We start from the raw sequence: 16518 nt of genomic DNA on the forward strand, positions 1-16518 counted from the left end.
GCCTTTAGTTTCATTTGTTTTTGTTTCATTTGTGAATTTTAAGGTCTTGCCAAGATTGCAGAGACGAATTGATGTTTGGTATGACCCACTCTCACACAGTCGGGTAATACAAGTAAATTCAATGAATTTGCAGAGATACGTACCAACCTTTGGAGATTTTATTTTTGCATTGATTTTCAGTGTAGATCTAGAGAAAAGATCAAAAGTCACTTTTATTTGGGAGATTTCATAACCTATGCAAGAGACCAGCAGATTTGTTTCATATCCAAGAGACTCCATCTATGTAACTGGGGGGTTGAGGGGATGGGCTTATGAACATCAAAAGTAAATTTTATAGTAAGGTCATTTGTCATGTTCCCTCAAATTTTCTTCTTCTTCTTCGATCATTTTTAGTGCCTGGCCTACAGCAAAAATTTTTCCCAAAAACTTTGCACCCACATCTTTTGCGCTTGTATGGCCATCATTTAGAGACGATTTTCTTTTTTAAAGGAAATGTATGGGGTGGGACCACGAAAACTGCACTTAAAATGAGGTGTCTGTGTTAAGCAGGTGTCTGTAAAGTGGGGGGTTGCACTGTCTTGAAAGGATTATAGTGTCTAAGATCTGGGGAGCATACAAAGTACATTTGGTGGGGACTTAAATTAACCCTTTAAGCCCTAACAGCGATCAGCATCAAATTTCTCCTTGTACTGCTTTTTTAACCCCTGAGGTCAGGAGAATTAAGGATAAGATCAGCGAAATTTTAAATTTTACTTCTCCATAGTACTTTTATAAGAAACGTATGGGGACAAGATAGGAGAATTATTTTGTTCTTTGATATTAGGGATTAAAGGACATGGATTCCTCACTGACAGACTTAAATCTCCTATATCCCAATAAACTGTGACGGCATTTGACTTGATCTCAGTATATTAACAGTACGTCTTTACTCTGAGCACCTACTTGTAACAGACTTGTAACTGGTTCAGTTGGTGCTTGCTCCTGGTCATAATAAATTGTAAACTCTTCCTCTATAATTCTGACCCCTCTCTGTCATCATGTTTCCAGGTCAGGGTTGTTTCCAGTCCAAGCTCTGAAGGTTCATGGAGAGGATCATCATTTTCCGTTGACAGGTATACTGTGCCATGCTCACTACTACCCAAAAACCTTGGAATAAGAAAAGGCCCACATAAATGGTTTACAGTCAATTCTTGTCATGTGTGACCAGTATTTCCGAGAATGAACTGAACATTCTAATTTCTCTTTGTAATGTCCGACATGTGAATGGAATGTTGAACATTTCTCTGGAAATCTTTCCGAAAAAGACAAAAAAAAACAAACAAAAAGTGATTCAAAATACTTGGGAAACAATTGTTACTCTTGAAATACTTAATGCTGCAATGTAAAGAAAAATTCATAGCTTTATACCACAAATAAACTAGGGAAATTTCTATGGGAACTCTGAAATCTCATTGGCGATGTTCAAAACTGACATGTAAATTTCAAAACTCCGTTCAAATTTCAAAAATGCCGGTCACACGTGACGGGAATTGACTGTAACATCTTTCTGCACTAGCACATGCCAAAGAAAACCTTACTTCAAATCCAGAATTGAAAATCATTCCATACATCTTTGGACAAAATAATGCCAAAAACCAGAAAGCACTACATGTAGTTACCATCACATGATAATTATACACTTGTCTTGATATGTTCAGGTAACGAATCCACTTAAAGATTTGTCCCACAAACCAAACATGTTAAATTCCATTGTGGTACTTTGTAAACATTACCAAAGGAAAGTGCTTGTTTTAGTGGTGATACGTACTATAGGTCGGATTTCTTTACCACAGACAAACAGGAGAAGGGAAATTTAAAAAAAGTAATACATGTAAATTAACTACAATCGTGGATGAAAGGGTTAAGAAACTGTTAGTCAATCTCCAAATTCGAGCGCTACAATGATACGTCAACAACACAGCCCCTCCCTCCCCATCATCAATGTTGTTCTGCCGCTGAAAAAAAAGGCTGGGTCATCGTCCGGCCTTGAAAGCAACATCGAGTTAGGGGGAGGGGGGAGTAAAGGTTTGGTACTTTCCAGGCACTGTTTTCTTTTTAAGGTAGATTGGAATATATGCGCAAAATTCGCACTTTTCTTAACGAGATTCGTCCACGATTGTAGTTAATAATTAACTACAGTGGAACCTCTCCTTACGGACACCTCTTTAATATGGACATCTCTATTACGGACAGTTCACTTGGTCCCTGAGTGACCGAAATCCATATAAAGCCTACTCCCCTAAAACAGACACCTCTATAATATGGACACTTATTCCTGTCCCCTTGGTGTCCATAATAAAGAGGTTTGACTTTAGTTAATTAGGTTAATTAGTTAAAAGGTGGATTTGGCATAATTGACTTTAGAGAGGAAAATATTGAAAGGTGCTCACTGTTCAGACTAAAACCTGTTTTGTTTTTCTTTCTTTTAGCGGTGGAGAAATGCATTCATTTCAAAACTCAACAAGATCTGCTTCCAACAGCTCGTTAGTGCGTGCTACAGGAATGTTTTCCTCAGGTACGGTACTGCTAAGAAGTTAATTTCAACCTTCTTGAGAATAACTGATGACTTGAATCGTATGTCACGATTCAAATCTTGTATTGCTTGCTCAAAGAAAGTGGCCAGCTTGTAAACTCTGAGTAGCAGTTACCTGCACAGTAGTTGGAAGCCATAAAAGCTGGCTTCCAGTTGCAGGCTGATGATGATAATCTCTGATACATAAGTATACTAGTCTACATATGGAGTACTTAATGTACAGTGTAAATATTCTTTTTCCATTTTCATTTTCAGAAGAAGATTTATCAGATTCTAAAGCACACACATATCCCAGGCGGAGAAGTCATACAATTGGAAGCTCAAACAGCGAATTCCATGACGGTAAAAGCCTGAATCCTCCTTTACCTTGTGCCAAGTGTGCCAGAGCTTACGCATTTTTCACCTAAATTTACATACATGAAAACTAAATATTTTGTTTCAAGGGGAGGGATTTTACTGCACAGAAAAAGTCTGAAAAATTCTGACTGGGTTACAGAAACATTACGTGACTCGAAAAATATTGTATGAGAGGGCTTTGCTCACATGATGTTAAGTGTCCATGGCAACACCTTTATGACAGGCATTTTGTAGTGTGTTTTGTTTTTTTCTTTAAATCAAAAATTTTAAATTTGGTGATGTAACTTATCCATCTTTTTATCATTTTATTGTATCTTTAGTGCTTTTGATTATTTTTGAGTCAATTTTGACACTTTCTGGAAGTTTTGGAAAATGAGAAAATACAGTAGGTAATGGTGGCTGCTCAGAACAAATCACCCATTTCCCACATATTACAACATTGTTTCTGCCAGTTTCTTACTTCAAAGGAAACTCTTTGGATGTTTTTAAGTCTTTACACAATGTGACATAATAATAACAACAATATTTAATGAGGGAATCCATTCAGTGGATTAATGAATAACCTAATTGAATACAAGATAAATGAAAATGGTTAAAAAGTGAAATATGAGAATGATGTATTATTCAGTGAATGACACAGGCATACTCGGAAAAAGGAAATCCGATTGCTTCGATCAGGAGTCAAACCTAAGACCTTCCGATTGCTAAGTAAAAAATATTCCTAATATTAAAAAGAGTCAAATTCTTTGAGTAGAAAAATTGAAAAAAATCACATTAAGGGTTAAAATTAGTTATGTAAAGTCTTTTAAAAAAGTTTTCAGTTTTGCTTTAAAATAGGTAAAATGTTGGCCTCTTTTAAGACATAGCGTAAATGTCTTTGAAATTACAAAAGAGGATCTCAGGAACTTAAAAAACAGGCAAATTAAGGGTAACCAGTGTCTTTTTTTCCCCAGGAAACCAGATATACAATGGTACTCAGAATTCCCGCAAACCCATCCCTCCGTCCATGAGAACAGACCAACAGATCAGTCCTGCGAGTAGCAGTAGCAGCAGTAGTGGCCTGCTTGCTGACATTGACATGGGTTCAAGAAGGCCCAGACGAGAGTCAGAACTTGAGGTTGCTGTACAGAAGCTGAAAGAAATGTCAACAACGACAACAAAAGGTGATAGATTAATGGCTGGATTACATGTAAATGGTTATAGGCCAGAATGTCTTTTTTTTTGTTTTGAAGCGTGGAAATGCTCCAAGTAATCTTTAACCCTTTTGTGAAGATGACTGTCGTTTAATATCATAGTTTCTGCATTATGATCTGCCCTTAACCCTTTAGCCCCCAAGAGTGCCAATTGGCACATAATTCCATAACTCTTTCAATATTTGACAGATTTCTATGAATTTTTGACACGGAGATGATCTTGTGAAGATCTACTCATTAAAAGGATAAAAACTTAACCCCCTCCCATATGTGATATGGTTGACCACCCCCATAACTTTTCAACTTTTTTCCCCTAGAAGTTGTGGTCTTAAAGCATCTCTCACATTAATGAACATATTGAGAACTGCAAAATGAGCTATAGTTTAGAGGTATACCTAATATACACAAGGATTGGGACGTTTTTGAACTTTAAAATTTTTACGTTTTAAAGCCATTTATCTCAAAGCCATAACTTTTCTCGTTCATAATTATATCAGTTATGAACTACACTCATGAGTAGCTTTAAAATGGTATATCATACATGCACATTGAGTCTGTGTTCTTGGATCTGGAGAAAATGTTGTTTTGCCTTGGGGGTTAAAGGGTTAAGGACGGTGCCTACTTTTGTTACTACGCATACGTTCTGCGCATCTCAAGATACTCGGGTTTCCTATGGGCGGTGCCTACCACCACATGGATATTTTTCAGCGGCCTAAAACTGTGCAGAGAAAGCAGAATTTTTTCTTTTTCTTTTTCGATTCCAATAGCCCTTGCTAAAATCTGCTTTTCCCGCATAGTCATAAAGCACGCAAAAATACTTCAGTATTAGTACGCAACGTCCTTAAATATTCACCTTCTCCAGTGCTCACAAAAAATCTCACTGGAAAACAACAATTCCTGCATGTAAGTGATTGTCCCTCCACTCTTTGCCACTGGTAACTTAATTGTCCTTCTTTCATTAAAATTCCATTAAATTTTGCCAGTGCCTGAAGTTCCCAGAAACTGGACAAAAGGGAAACTTCTTGGAGCAGGAGCTTTTGGTCAGGTAAGGTGTGAATTAATTAATATGCTTCATGTAACAATGATTACACGTAATCTTTTTGCTGCTACTTCGTTTTGTACTGATTATCACATTCAATGTTGTAGCACTTAACCCTTTAAGCCCTGATATCAATATTCATTTTCTCATAACTGTTCTCAAATATTTCTTATGGTACAGTGGAACCTCTCCTTATGGACACTTCTTTAATATGGACATTTCTTTAATACGGACACCTCTCTATTACGGACAATTCACTTGGTCCCTGAGAGACTGAAATCCATATAAAGCCTACCTCTCTAAAACGGACACCTCTATAATGCGGACGCTTATCCATCTCTGTCCCCTTTGTGTCCGTAATAAAGAGGTTCGACTGTACTAGTGAGGAGAATTTGTTTACACGTCAAAACAACTTGTCCTCGGTGATCATTTCCGTTATTCTCATAACCTGAGTGGTTGATCTACAGTGAATATTGTAATGAGAAATCGGATGCCGGTCACTATTGGGACTTTACAGGGTTAACCCTAGTTGGGGTTTCTTTTTAGGCAAGCTAAAGCATTAGGCTTAGTCCATGCATCATTGGAATTTGGTCTCCACCTGTCATTTCAAGTCTAACTGGTTTCTTACACTGTACAATCTAGCCTACATGACTTTAAGGTTAATAAGCGAGACCATCATAGTTATTATGCAAGTTAAGTGGCTGCTACAAGAAAGCTTGAAAATAATCCCAGTCAAGCCTGAATTTGTTTTCAGGTTTTCTTTCTGCAGCTGCCTTAGTTGAATATGTAACTGCAATGGCCTCTTGTTAGTTTTGTTAATACATGTAGTTAAATTTTTCATCAGCAGTTTAATTATTTTCATGAATTTCTTATGTTTCACCTGCTGGAGTGTTGTTCCTTCTGTGTTCCTTGCCAATCTAAAAGTGATGTCTTAGACTCGCATGAAAGTTTATGAAGTTGGTGGCATGAAAAAAGCAAAACAGTAAAGAAAATAGCAAGAACAACAGACATGGAGGAGTGCATATTTGGCAAGAAAAGTAGAAAATATCCCTGTAACTTCTTTGTCTTTCAGACTCGTTATCTGCCACTCCATAAAAGTCGGGGCCGGGTTGTTTGAAACACCAATTCACGCTAATGCCCGGTTAAAAGTTAGCCGAAGTTTTCATCTCGCTCGTTAAAAATGTTTTAAAAAGCTCCTTTTAAGCTAAAGGTAAAGAAGAGTCTAAATGAAGGGGGAAAATATTTTGGAAAAGTGCTTATTAATTAGTAATTAATCTCGAACCAAACTTCACGTAACCCAGGATTTGCTTAATCAGGCTTTGAATAGCTGGGTCCTGATGTTCAGTTTTAAAGTAGTCTCAGACGTTTGCTTTCTGGATGCTAGTTCGTTCAAGTTTGTGAATGATTAGCAGCAATCCTTTGATAGTGAACGGCTCAATTTAGTCATGTTAAATAAGCTCCATTGGTTGTTTTTTGAAGGTGTACTTGTGTCACGATCACATCACGGGAATTGAGTTAGCAGTCAAACAAGTTGAAGTCGGCCTTTTAAACTCCGCAACACAAAAGGTATGTTCGTAATCTTTTGATTTCTGAAGAGATCAGCCAATAGGCAGGACAATAACATGTGTCCAATGCCAAGACTTTTCATCTATGTATGGCAACATTCCCCCAATTTTTTCACGTTAAATTTTACCGACAAAGTTCTTTCCCCGGTTGCCATGGTCACCCTCTCAGAGAATAGATAGATTTAATTCTGCTTACTACATGCCCCAGCGATTAAGTAACAAGTTTAATTAATATTGATGTCAATATTACAGGAAGTAAAAGCTTTCGAAGCAGAGATTGATCTTTTGAAGAATCTTCAGCATGAGAGGATTGTGTTATACTATGGAACACAACAGACGGACCTCCATGTCTATATATTTATGGAATACTTGCCTGGGGTAAGATTTGCTTTAGCTTAAAGTTTTGAAGTTCCCAACACCACCGAAAAGTAGAAGTCAATAGCTTTTAGGTTAGGGGTCAATGGATATTATAAAAAACTGGATCATTGTATAATGCAATTCCAGGGATTTGATTGGCTTAGTGGCCATGATATATGAGCCATTATACCATGCCAAAGAAATAGCAACCATTAAATTGTCTATTTATCATTCCATATCCAACACGTGCTCGTGGAATATTCAATAATTGTTAATTATCCATTGTCTGTTAAGTTAATGGCAAAAAACGTGAGAGGTAAAGTACTGCTCGATTCCTTTGATTACAATGGACGCTGAAAGATTTAATTACCAAACTCAAAAGCTAGAAACAGCTTGTGCAGGATAATAATCAGGACGGCAAAAAAGTGGTGTTCAGTAGTTTTCATATGAATGCCCACACTTAGGATTTCATCCACAAAGTTAGTTGGAACCGCCTTGTACAGGACAATAAACAGCCCCACAGGAAAGTACTGCTCAGTACTGTAGCTTTTCGTTTGAACAATGGCACTTTAGGATTTCATCCACTGACTCAAAAGTGAACAGCATTACTGAGAAGAACAGCTCAATAGCTTTTGAATGGTTGCATGGTAGGATTTAATGAAGGACTCAAGACTTATCCCACCCACCCAGCACAGCGTAATAACTTCTATTTTTTTTTTAATGTGTTAGGGCTCGGTGCATGATCATATCAAGCAACATGGAGCTCTGAATGAGAGCTTAACAAGAAAGTACACAAGACAAATTCTTGAAGGAGTATCTTTCTTGCACACAACTCTTATAGTGCACAGAGACATCAAAGGTAATTGCTGTTGTTGTTTATACATTAAGTGGTTGTTTAGATAGAATAATTTGGGGCGTCTGGTGTGGACTTGGGCAAATGCAAAATGAATGGTCACTACTAGAGACCTGAGCATCCATTGCTGTGATGATGATGATGGTGATGGTGGCGGCGGCGGTGATAGCATCTACACTGTACCTCGTATCCTCAGTGGCTGTTGTCTCCAAAGGGGGATTTCCCTTTCTATGGTCATCTGAGCTGTTTCAAACATAAATTTGCTCTGTTGACAAAGGCAGTACCTACTTATCTAATTATTATAACACCTTCAGTGTTGGTCCAGCGAGAAATTCAAAACCCGATTTTTGTTAACTTCTCACAGAGTTCCATCCAGGAGCATTGTGATCAGTGTCATGATGTACTTATATTACACTGGACACCAATCTTTGTCACGTTTGTCGCAGAAACTTGTTGGGCAAACTATTAAACGTTACCTTGTGTAACAATCACATAACTAATGGTTGTCATGTATTTCATGTCAAGGAGCAAACATTTTGAGAGATCTCCGTGGAAATGTGAAACTGGCAGATTTTGGAGCATCCAAACGACTACAGGTACGCACATGCAAAAAGCCAAGCTCTGTCTTTGCAGTGAGTAGATTGTAGGTATTGTTTTCCTGATCTAACATCTCCTGTCATGTGATCAGTTTAAACCAATGAGACTTGGAAAAAATTTAGTGTTGTAACGCGCGGACCACGTGACAAGTAAAAATTTTAACTTCGGTCCCGTGTGAACATAGCCTTAGATTGAAGCTCCCACAAATCCAATCTCCCACGGGAGTCTTACTAACCGGTCTCATGATTTGCATAATTCTCATGTGAACCTGAATCTATATTTTCGCGGGAGATAGTATTCCCATGCGTATCTAAAAATAGACTGATCTGTGAAAACGCCGTAGCAAAGGCCTAGTAAGGCAGTTGCTCGCTCAGAGTAATGGGTTCCTGGTCCACACGTAGGTGACACAGTCGTGAGACAAACGGTCGTATCACGAACAGTTATTCTGTTTCTGTCGGTCATTCTGATTGTGTGTTATCTCTATACAGACGATTCGCAGTAAAACAGGCTTTAGGTCTGTACATGGCACACCATACTGGATGGCACCAGAGGTTATAAATGGTGAAGGCTATGGAAGAAAGGCAGACATCTGGTGAGTTGGGAACAACAGTCTTTTTTGTAACAATCACTTAAGGCCCATGTTCACCCAAAAGGCATTGTGCGCCGAGCTGATCTCCGCACAGACGGAAAATCAGGAAATCACCAGCAAGCACCAAATAGCGAAAATAATCCACATCCATCGAGCTTATTTCCTCGAGTATCGCTACTTTTCGTGTCAACAAGCTTTGTGTAATATCCCCTCGCTTCATTTCTGTGGATATTTTCAAGAAGAGTTTTCATAAGGAAAGGGAAATCGGATGTCGAACAAGGCGTTTACTCTGTAGCTACCTTGAGGATAATGTTTCCATTCATATCTTGTAAGAATTTATTATTCCATTTCAGAGTATTGTTATCATGAATTAATTTGTAGTGGTGCTCGCAAAATAAGACTTTTTTTTGCTCATCAATACTTTGTCGGTCTCTTCTAAAAGTGACATCTCGCAGTTGACAAATGTTGAACAGTTACGTTGCAATAATGTGTTATCCATGTTCCCCGCAACAAAGTCATATAGCAGTCACTTGATTCGACCTTCCAGTTTTTGCGAGGACATCTGGTCCAAACGCCAAACTCTCCTAAGTCTAATTATTCTTGTCGCAATACTGATCTTTCCTTTTCTCCTTCAAAGGAGTCTTGGATGCACCGTTGTGGAGATGTTAACCACAAAGCCTCCGTGGTCGGAATTTGAGCCAATGGCGGCTCTGTTCAAGATTGCAACACAGCCTACTGAACCAACATTACCGATTGATTTGTCAGAGGACGCCAGGGAGTTTGTGCAATCCACGCTTACCAAGTGAGTGCTTCATGTGCAAAGTTCTTTGGGCTGGTCACGCTATTGTTCTCACCGAATCTCCCTTGTCATGCAATATCACTGCTTTCTCTTATCCCTGATCAGTGGCGGGTGTTTCAGCAGCTTGCATCACAAAATAGTATGCGTGACGCTACACGTTACTGAAAAGGGAAGTGAATTGAAAGTGTTCAAAGTCATTCCAGTCTTTTGCGACAGACTGATTTGCTCAGAGGTCTAGAATTGAAGCAAAATTAATTTATCTATGTCTACCGACATAGACAGGTACAAAATGTAAATAGTGTGAATTCTAGAGTAATGAGACAGTCGAGTTACAGTATACAGTGTAGGTAAGTTGCAGTGTGATAGAACGATATTCAGGTTTTGTCCGGCGTCATCTTAAAAAGGTCAATCCAGCTTGCCAAATGAATGTCTACACTTTTTAGTACTCCAGTTTTTTGTTCTTTTATACGGTATTTAATGGAAATGTGATTTCTGAAATACTCGCAATCAAGAGAACTTCTCACAATCTACTGATTAACGGAGGAGGAAAAAATCTTTATGAAACCTAAAAAGGCCTTGTGTCGGCGCATCGTGCCTACTGCGACTCTGCTACAAATGAACTTTCTTGAATTTAATTTTTTCCTTCGTTCATTGAAGTGTTGGTTCTCAAGCTCCAGCCTGACAGTTTCGTTAATAGTTTTACAATCACTTTGCGCGCGTGAGCTGAGGAAAAAAAGTACGACTGCTCGCAGTCTACAGTCTCGTCTGCTTAATCCATCCTCTGCAATTCAAAATACTTCGTTACTTAGGCCTTAAAAGGGCCAAGTGAATGCCCACTTTTTCAACATACGATCCACACTGTCTGGTGAAGATGAGTGAGCAGAGTTAGTGACAGGCAATAACAGTGCTAATGGAAGTAGATGCAGGAACAGTAGTTATGAAGGAAAAAGTGGCCGTCCATGAAGCCTTTGATAGCTTTAACAGGAAGAGAGGCAGCGGTCGGAGTGTGGTCAAGGTAGGTTTATCCCTTAGCAGCAACAGTAACAATAGGAGTGAACGATCAATAGCAGTCGATCAAGCTACAAGCACTAGACCTCAGTACAGGGAATGATAGTCAGGAGAGAAGCAGTAACATCGTCATCAGTATTAATCCTAGTGATAGTCGCATACAGTGGCGATTTCATCATAAAATGGAGCTAGTGATTGTCTAAGTAGTGGCATATTGAGTTTGTGGTGGGCATTTGGTTATCCCGCTTTGTGAGTAGTATTCCGTTTCATTAGTAAAGGCTATTGACAGGCATTGGCAGACAGGGTAGGTAGCGGCAGTCGTTATAGTAACAAGGCAGGTAGTGGTGGTGGAATTGGTTGGCCTGTGGTTGAATTGTATCCCTGCTCTCATAGGAATTCAAGACAACGCCCTTCGGCAGACGACCTGCTCAACTTCAACTTCGTGTTGAACTCGGCGGTGACGACGTGCTTATGACGATAGTCGATGATGAGTTGTGGAAACTGAACGAAGTATTTCTTCAGGGCTGTCCAACCGGATGCGTACAGAGTAGGTGATCAGCTTCAATGGCGTCTGTCCTTCCGGCAAGATTACAATGGCACACGCTGTGCGGGGCAAAGCCAATCACAAAAGCCATTTTCATTGCGACGTGTTGACGTAGAAGTCAAAGATGTAGCCTGTTGCTGTCGATATTATCAAGGCACCTAGCTAGAGAGAAGCTACATTTCAGTCATCGTGTTTTTCGACGAGTTTTCAAATCCAGTTTATGGGCAAGTTCCAAGTACAGTCGCGAACAATGTGTGTTTTGAGCACGACAAATAAATACTCAATTAGCGATTCCAGACGTTTCTGAGAGGCAACTCTGTCGGCGTGAGAGAATTTTTGATGATTTCTGAAGGAAGATTCAATGGACAATTCTAATTTCAATGGAAGACGAGAGACATTTTAAGTTTAACAGAAGAGACAGCGACGAATTCCTGTCGACATCATTAAAGACAATGTAGAAGAAGAAGTCACAAAGTAAAGAAGGACAATTAATTGAAGCATGATTGAAACATTTGTGGAGAAATGTGCGATAATGGAGGTGGATTGAGAATGTCACGACAAAGGTGAACAATTCGGCATTTTTTAAATAATTCAGTGAGTGTTCTCTCTGTTACAAAAGTAATTCTATGAATCTCTGTTGTAGGATTAGACCGCGATCAGTCTCTCTTTTGCTCGAACATCCGCGGGAAGAACGCAAACAAATGAGCAAGTTGCTCTTTTTTTTTTTTTGCGTTCTTCTAGCAGATTTTCGAGCAAAAGGGAGACTTCTCACAGTCTATTGTAGGATTTGATTAATTAGTCATTTTTACAGTACACAGATATTCTAGTGCAGAGATTGTTGAGAACCTAACGCGGTAAAATCGGTCATTTTAGAAAAGGGGAAGCATGGTACGAAATATGTTTGTATGGGAAAAATAAATATCTGGGAAAATTGCGACCCTTAAACTCAAGATGACAGGCAGAAATGTTTTCTCCCAAGATTTGAGGTGATGTAGCTAGGATAAAACGTAGCTAACCACTGTTTCAGTTTTCCTGTGCAAGCTGTTCTATTTGCAAACCCCCAAAATTTCCTCCAATAACAAGCCTCCCCCTCCCCTCCCCTCCCCTCTTCCCCTTTTCCCTATCCCTCCACATCCCCCCACCCCAAGTAAAGTAGGCCCCTTTTTAAAGAAGGTCCTTTGTGCAAATAGAAGCCGTCGGCTTACATTTGGAAATTTATGGTATCGTAAGTTTCCTTTCATAATTTGTTGGAATTGCAAAGTTTGCGAAAATAATTCAGTTGGCAAGTTAACATCGCAGTGGTTTTTTTTTTTTTAATGTGAAAGTACGAGTATTTCTCGACATGTTTTCCCAGATTTCCAAAATAGCGGATTTTACCGCGAAAGATTTACTGAAATATAATCTGTGGGATAGTTGAATAACCATGCGCTTGTTGGTGCAACCGAAATACTATTTTTATACCACGTCTAACGTGGTGCCTGTATATACAAAGTAAAACAAATATCCCCTGCAGGCGAACGATGCGAAAGAATTTAGAATCTTTTTTTACTTAGCATTTTATAACAGTGGAAAAAAGTCCGGAAATTTTTGAAAACGGAGTTTTCTTGTCAAAAACACATCGAGAATTTTCTTTCCGTATACTAGAGTAGTCCCACATCTTTTTTAGCAGTCCACTTTCGTTTTCCCCGCCAATTTTAGACCAGGAAGACGGCGTTTTAAAACACCCAAATTGGAGAGAGGTTTAAAAAGTTTTCGTTTGGTTTTGTTTTTGTTTTTGTTGTGGACGGAAGCCCAAAACGGTAAAGAAGGCAGACCAGTAAGACGGCGTTTAAAAAAAGACTGAAAAAAACAAACAAAACAAACAAACAACAACAACAACAACAGAAAACCACTCACACATTGGAGAGTGGTTAAAAGGTTTTTTCGGTCATGTTGTTGTTTTGGTGTGGAGGTAAGACCAGAACGGTAAAGAAGACTCCGTTTTCAAAACTTTGCGAATTTACCAGTGAAGCGAGACGCACAAGTGTGGCATCAATCTCGTACTTAGAGTCCTCAGGCTTTTTGGCCATCGGTTGGTCGCCCTCAGAAGAGACTTTGGGGAACTGGAAATGTATAAACGCATGATTTCTGCGGTAAAACAATGCAAGCTGTTACCGGACAGCCATTCAATCTGAGTATGAGATTGGTATGGCATACTTTCGTGCGATCATTCATCCAATCACATTCGTGCATACCCCGGGGAACCCAACTCAATGCATAAGTGCATCTGAGTAGGTTTCCTTAGAGCTTTCGGTGAGTCCTGATTGGAACGTCGCGAAAGCATGTTATTGACAAAAATGGTCGTAATTATATTGCAATCAATGTTTAATTGTTTTCATCTGTAGTCGCGAAAATGTTCGTTTTGAACTTCAAAGGTTTTCGAGTTTTTCCGAAGTTTGTGGCGTTCAACACTGTAACTCATGCAATTTATCGAGCTCTGTTCGAAAGTGTTCTTTAAAGACGTTGTTGTTTTTTTGTTCTTATTATTTGCAAAGTTTTTGTTGTTCTTTTCTATTCACATGAAGCGCTCGTTGTTGCGGGTAATACCAGTAAGCTGTTTTTCCTAGACAAAGTTATTTACACAACTTCGATTGAATTGTCTCTGTAGTAAAGTTTTTTAAAATAAGTTGAAAATGTTTAGGTGTAAGTTTTCAAAAAAAAGTTTATTGTTTCTGCAAAGTCACACAGTTGGAGGTTCGGAAAGACGAGAAATGAAAGAATTGACGCTTTTTTATTGAAACATTTTCAGCTCAGTATCTTAGTGATCTCATATACTGACGTGATCGAAGCAATCAGGCGCTCGATTGTTCACGCGCATTCCACTACCAGTTTTTTCGCGCGGAAGCACTAGAGCTGTTTTTAAGTTGAGTGTTGAAAATAACTTTGCGTTTACCTCGGTTTGCTGATGTCATTTCAAGAAGCCGCACGCGTTTTCCCGCGCTTAGCGCACATATTTTGGCTTCGAGTTCTGATTGTGTTGCTTGTGTTCGTCGTGATTGGTAAGAGTTTCTTGTACTGAGTTTGGTTTTATAGCACGAAAGATACTGCTATTTAAAGCGTGTGCATATTTTTTAGTATTTTTGTTTATGTGCCAGCTGAGCCTAAGGGTTAAAGAAGATGAAAAATTGAAAAAGAACATATTTACAGAGAATCTATATTTGATTCTGAAAAAAATCTCTATATAAAAGGCATGTAAATGAAAAATGAGTTTTTATGAGACGTGTAAATATTTAAGCTGATCAAGCGAAACCGTTTAGTTTGTTTCAACGCTCAGTTTGTTTTCTACGTACTATTTTATACAACAGCTCGCCTGAATGAGTTGCATGCGGTGAACAAAAAAAAAATGTATATTGTGCAATACTGTTGTAGATAAAATTTAGGGTATTGAAGGTGTAGATAGGGTAATGTTTTAAAGAATAAATTTCAATCTCTGATATACTACCAAGCTAAATTACCCAAAAACAAATTGTTGAACTGTCGGTCACAAAAAGTAGACTCCGCTTTCAGACGCCGTAACTTTCTTGCGCTCTGCAGCCGGCATGGTTTTTGGTACCGTTATTTCGGGCTCTAAAGCCTAATTTACACGTGCCAATATATCGGTTTGATTACAGCATGTAAATCGGTCCATCCTTACACTTTGTCGGCCGATTTCTTTATCTTTTGGTGTAGCGCGAGGTAAAAATTGGCCCGATGAGAAAAATGTGTGGCAATGCCACAAATTTTTATAAACCGGCCGCCCGATTTTGGTCCGTTCATTTTCTTTCTCGAATTGTGCCAAATCGACCTGATCAGTCAATACGTGTAAATTAGCCTTAGATGAATTTTTTTTCGGTCAGTTTGAATTAGCTAATGTCAAGGTATCACAGAGCTTGCGGCATATACGGCGTTGTACAGCGAATGGAAAGCACGGCGTCTGAAAAAGTGAAGAAAGGGGGCTTTACTTTCTCCTCGTTACGCTTTCATTTAGTTTTCATATACTAATGGTCACACTTAAGGATTTTGTCCACAGACCATACCCAAACGGTAGAACGACCTTCACAGTAGGATAAATGTAACCACAGAAATTACTCCTCCGTAGATACATTTGAATGATCATACTTAAGTATTTCATCCACTGACTCCTTGTACAACGTAGCAAAAACCACAGGGAACTACTGTTGAGTGCTTTCTTTGGCAAGGTCTCACTCTACAGTCGAGCCTCCCGTAAGCGGACACCCTCCGGACCAGAAAAAGTGTCCGCTTAAGAGAGGTGTCCGCTTATAGAAGGTTAAGAATGTAGTGTTTGTATATAGCTGAGAACGTGACCAAATGTCCGCTTACGAGAGGTGTCCGCCTACGGGAGGTGTCCGTTAGTGGAGGTTCGACTGTATTTAGGATTTCATCCACAGATTGAAAGGAAGGGATCACCTTGTAAAGCATAATAAACAATACCGTAAGGAAGCATAACTCAAAAGCCATCCGTTATAAATATTTCATCCCCATGCAAGCATAATCTTAAGAGAAAATTTCAGGAAGTGGTAACGAGCCATAAATTGTCTTACTTCTCCGGAAAAAGTCCTATTTTAGCCTTTTTCGTTCAATAAGAGATGTATATGGAAAGTAGAATTTCTGTGGGCCGATACTCGTTTGCGTTTTGGTTTTGGGCAAGCAGCTTGAGAAGCTAAAATATATTGTCAGCCATCTTTAGAAAAACAAAAAGAAGAAGAAAGAAAATAAATAAAGTATGGAAATTGAAATAGTGTGGTCTTTTGATACTGGTTTGTTGGATGGGGTGTCAAAACAAGAGTTGATGCTCTTGGTCAAAGTCATCTGATTCTGGGCATTAACCTCTGAGCTCGTTTGTGGTGCAGAATGCTTTACAATCCAAAACAAAGTTAACACCACGTGTTTTCCCGTCTTGGACAGTGGTTGCATATTTTCCCGCCTTACGCCGGTTGCAGGTTCTCCCAGATATCTCGCGCTTCACATAAATTACATCAGCCCGATGGTCGATATCGGTTGTTTCT

General features: G+C 39.0%; 1 protein-coding gene across 3 annotated transcripts in view; it reads left to right on the top strand.

Moving 5' to 3' along the window:
* Positions 1 to 16248, top strand: part of LOC146481030 (mitogen-activated protein kinase kinase kinase 3-like) — a 32593-nt gene extending 16345 nt beyond the window's left edge. For 2 of the 3 annotated variants that reach the window (XM_085108743.1, XM_085108745.1), the window contains exons 10-22: positions 44 to 103; positions 1048 to 1112; positions 2469 to 2554; positions 2828 to 2914; positions 3883 to 4092; positions 5106 to 5167; positions 6641 to 6727; positions 6979 to 7104; positions 7813 to 7942; positions 8462 to 8532; positions 9022 to 9125; positions 9760 to 9924; positions 11323 to 16248. In XM_085108743.1, coding sequence (XP_084964869.1) covers positions 44 to 103; positions 1048 to 1112; positions 2469 to 2554; positions 2828 to 2914; positions 3883 to 4092; positions 5106 to 5167; positions 6641 to 6727; positions 6979 to 7104; positions 7813 to 7942; positions 8462 to 8532; positions 9022 to 9125; positions 9760 to 9924; positions 11323 to 11404 — 1335 coding nt within the window. In that variant the 3' untranslated portion in view covers positions 11405 to 16248. The remainder of the gene's footprint in view (positions 1 to 43; positions 104 to 1047; positions 1113 to 2468; positions 2555 to 2827; positions 2915 to 3882; positions 4093 to 5105; positions 5168 to 6640; positions 6728 to 6978; positions 7105 to 7812; positions 7943 to 8461; positions 8533 to 9021; positions 9126 to 9759; positions 9925 to 11322) is intronic. The other variant, XM_085108744.1, reaches the window with a different exon arrangement.
* The last annotated feature ends 270 nt before the right edge of the window (positions 16249 to 16518 follow it).

The sequence above is a fragment of the Pavona decussata genome, unplaced genomic scaffold (assembly GCF_977016875.1).
Source record: "Pavona decussata unplaced genomic scaffold, jaPavDecu1.1 SCAFFOLD_51, whole genome shotgun sequence".
NCBI classification, from domain to species: domain Eukaryota; kingdom Metazoa; phylum Cnidaria; class Anthozoa; order Scleractinia; family Agariciidae; genus Pavona; species Pavona decussata.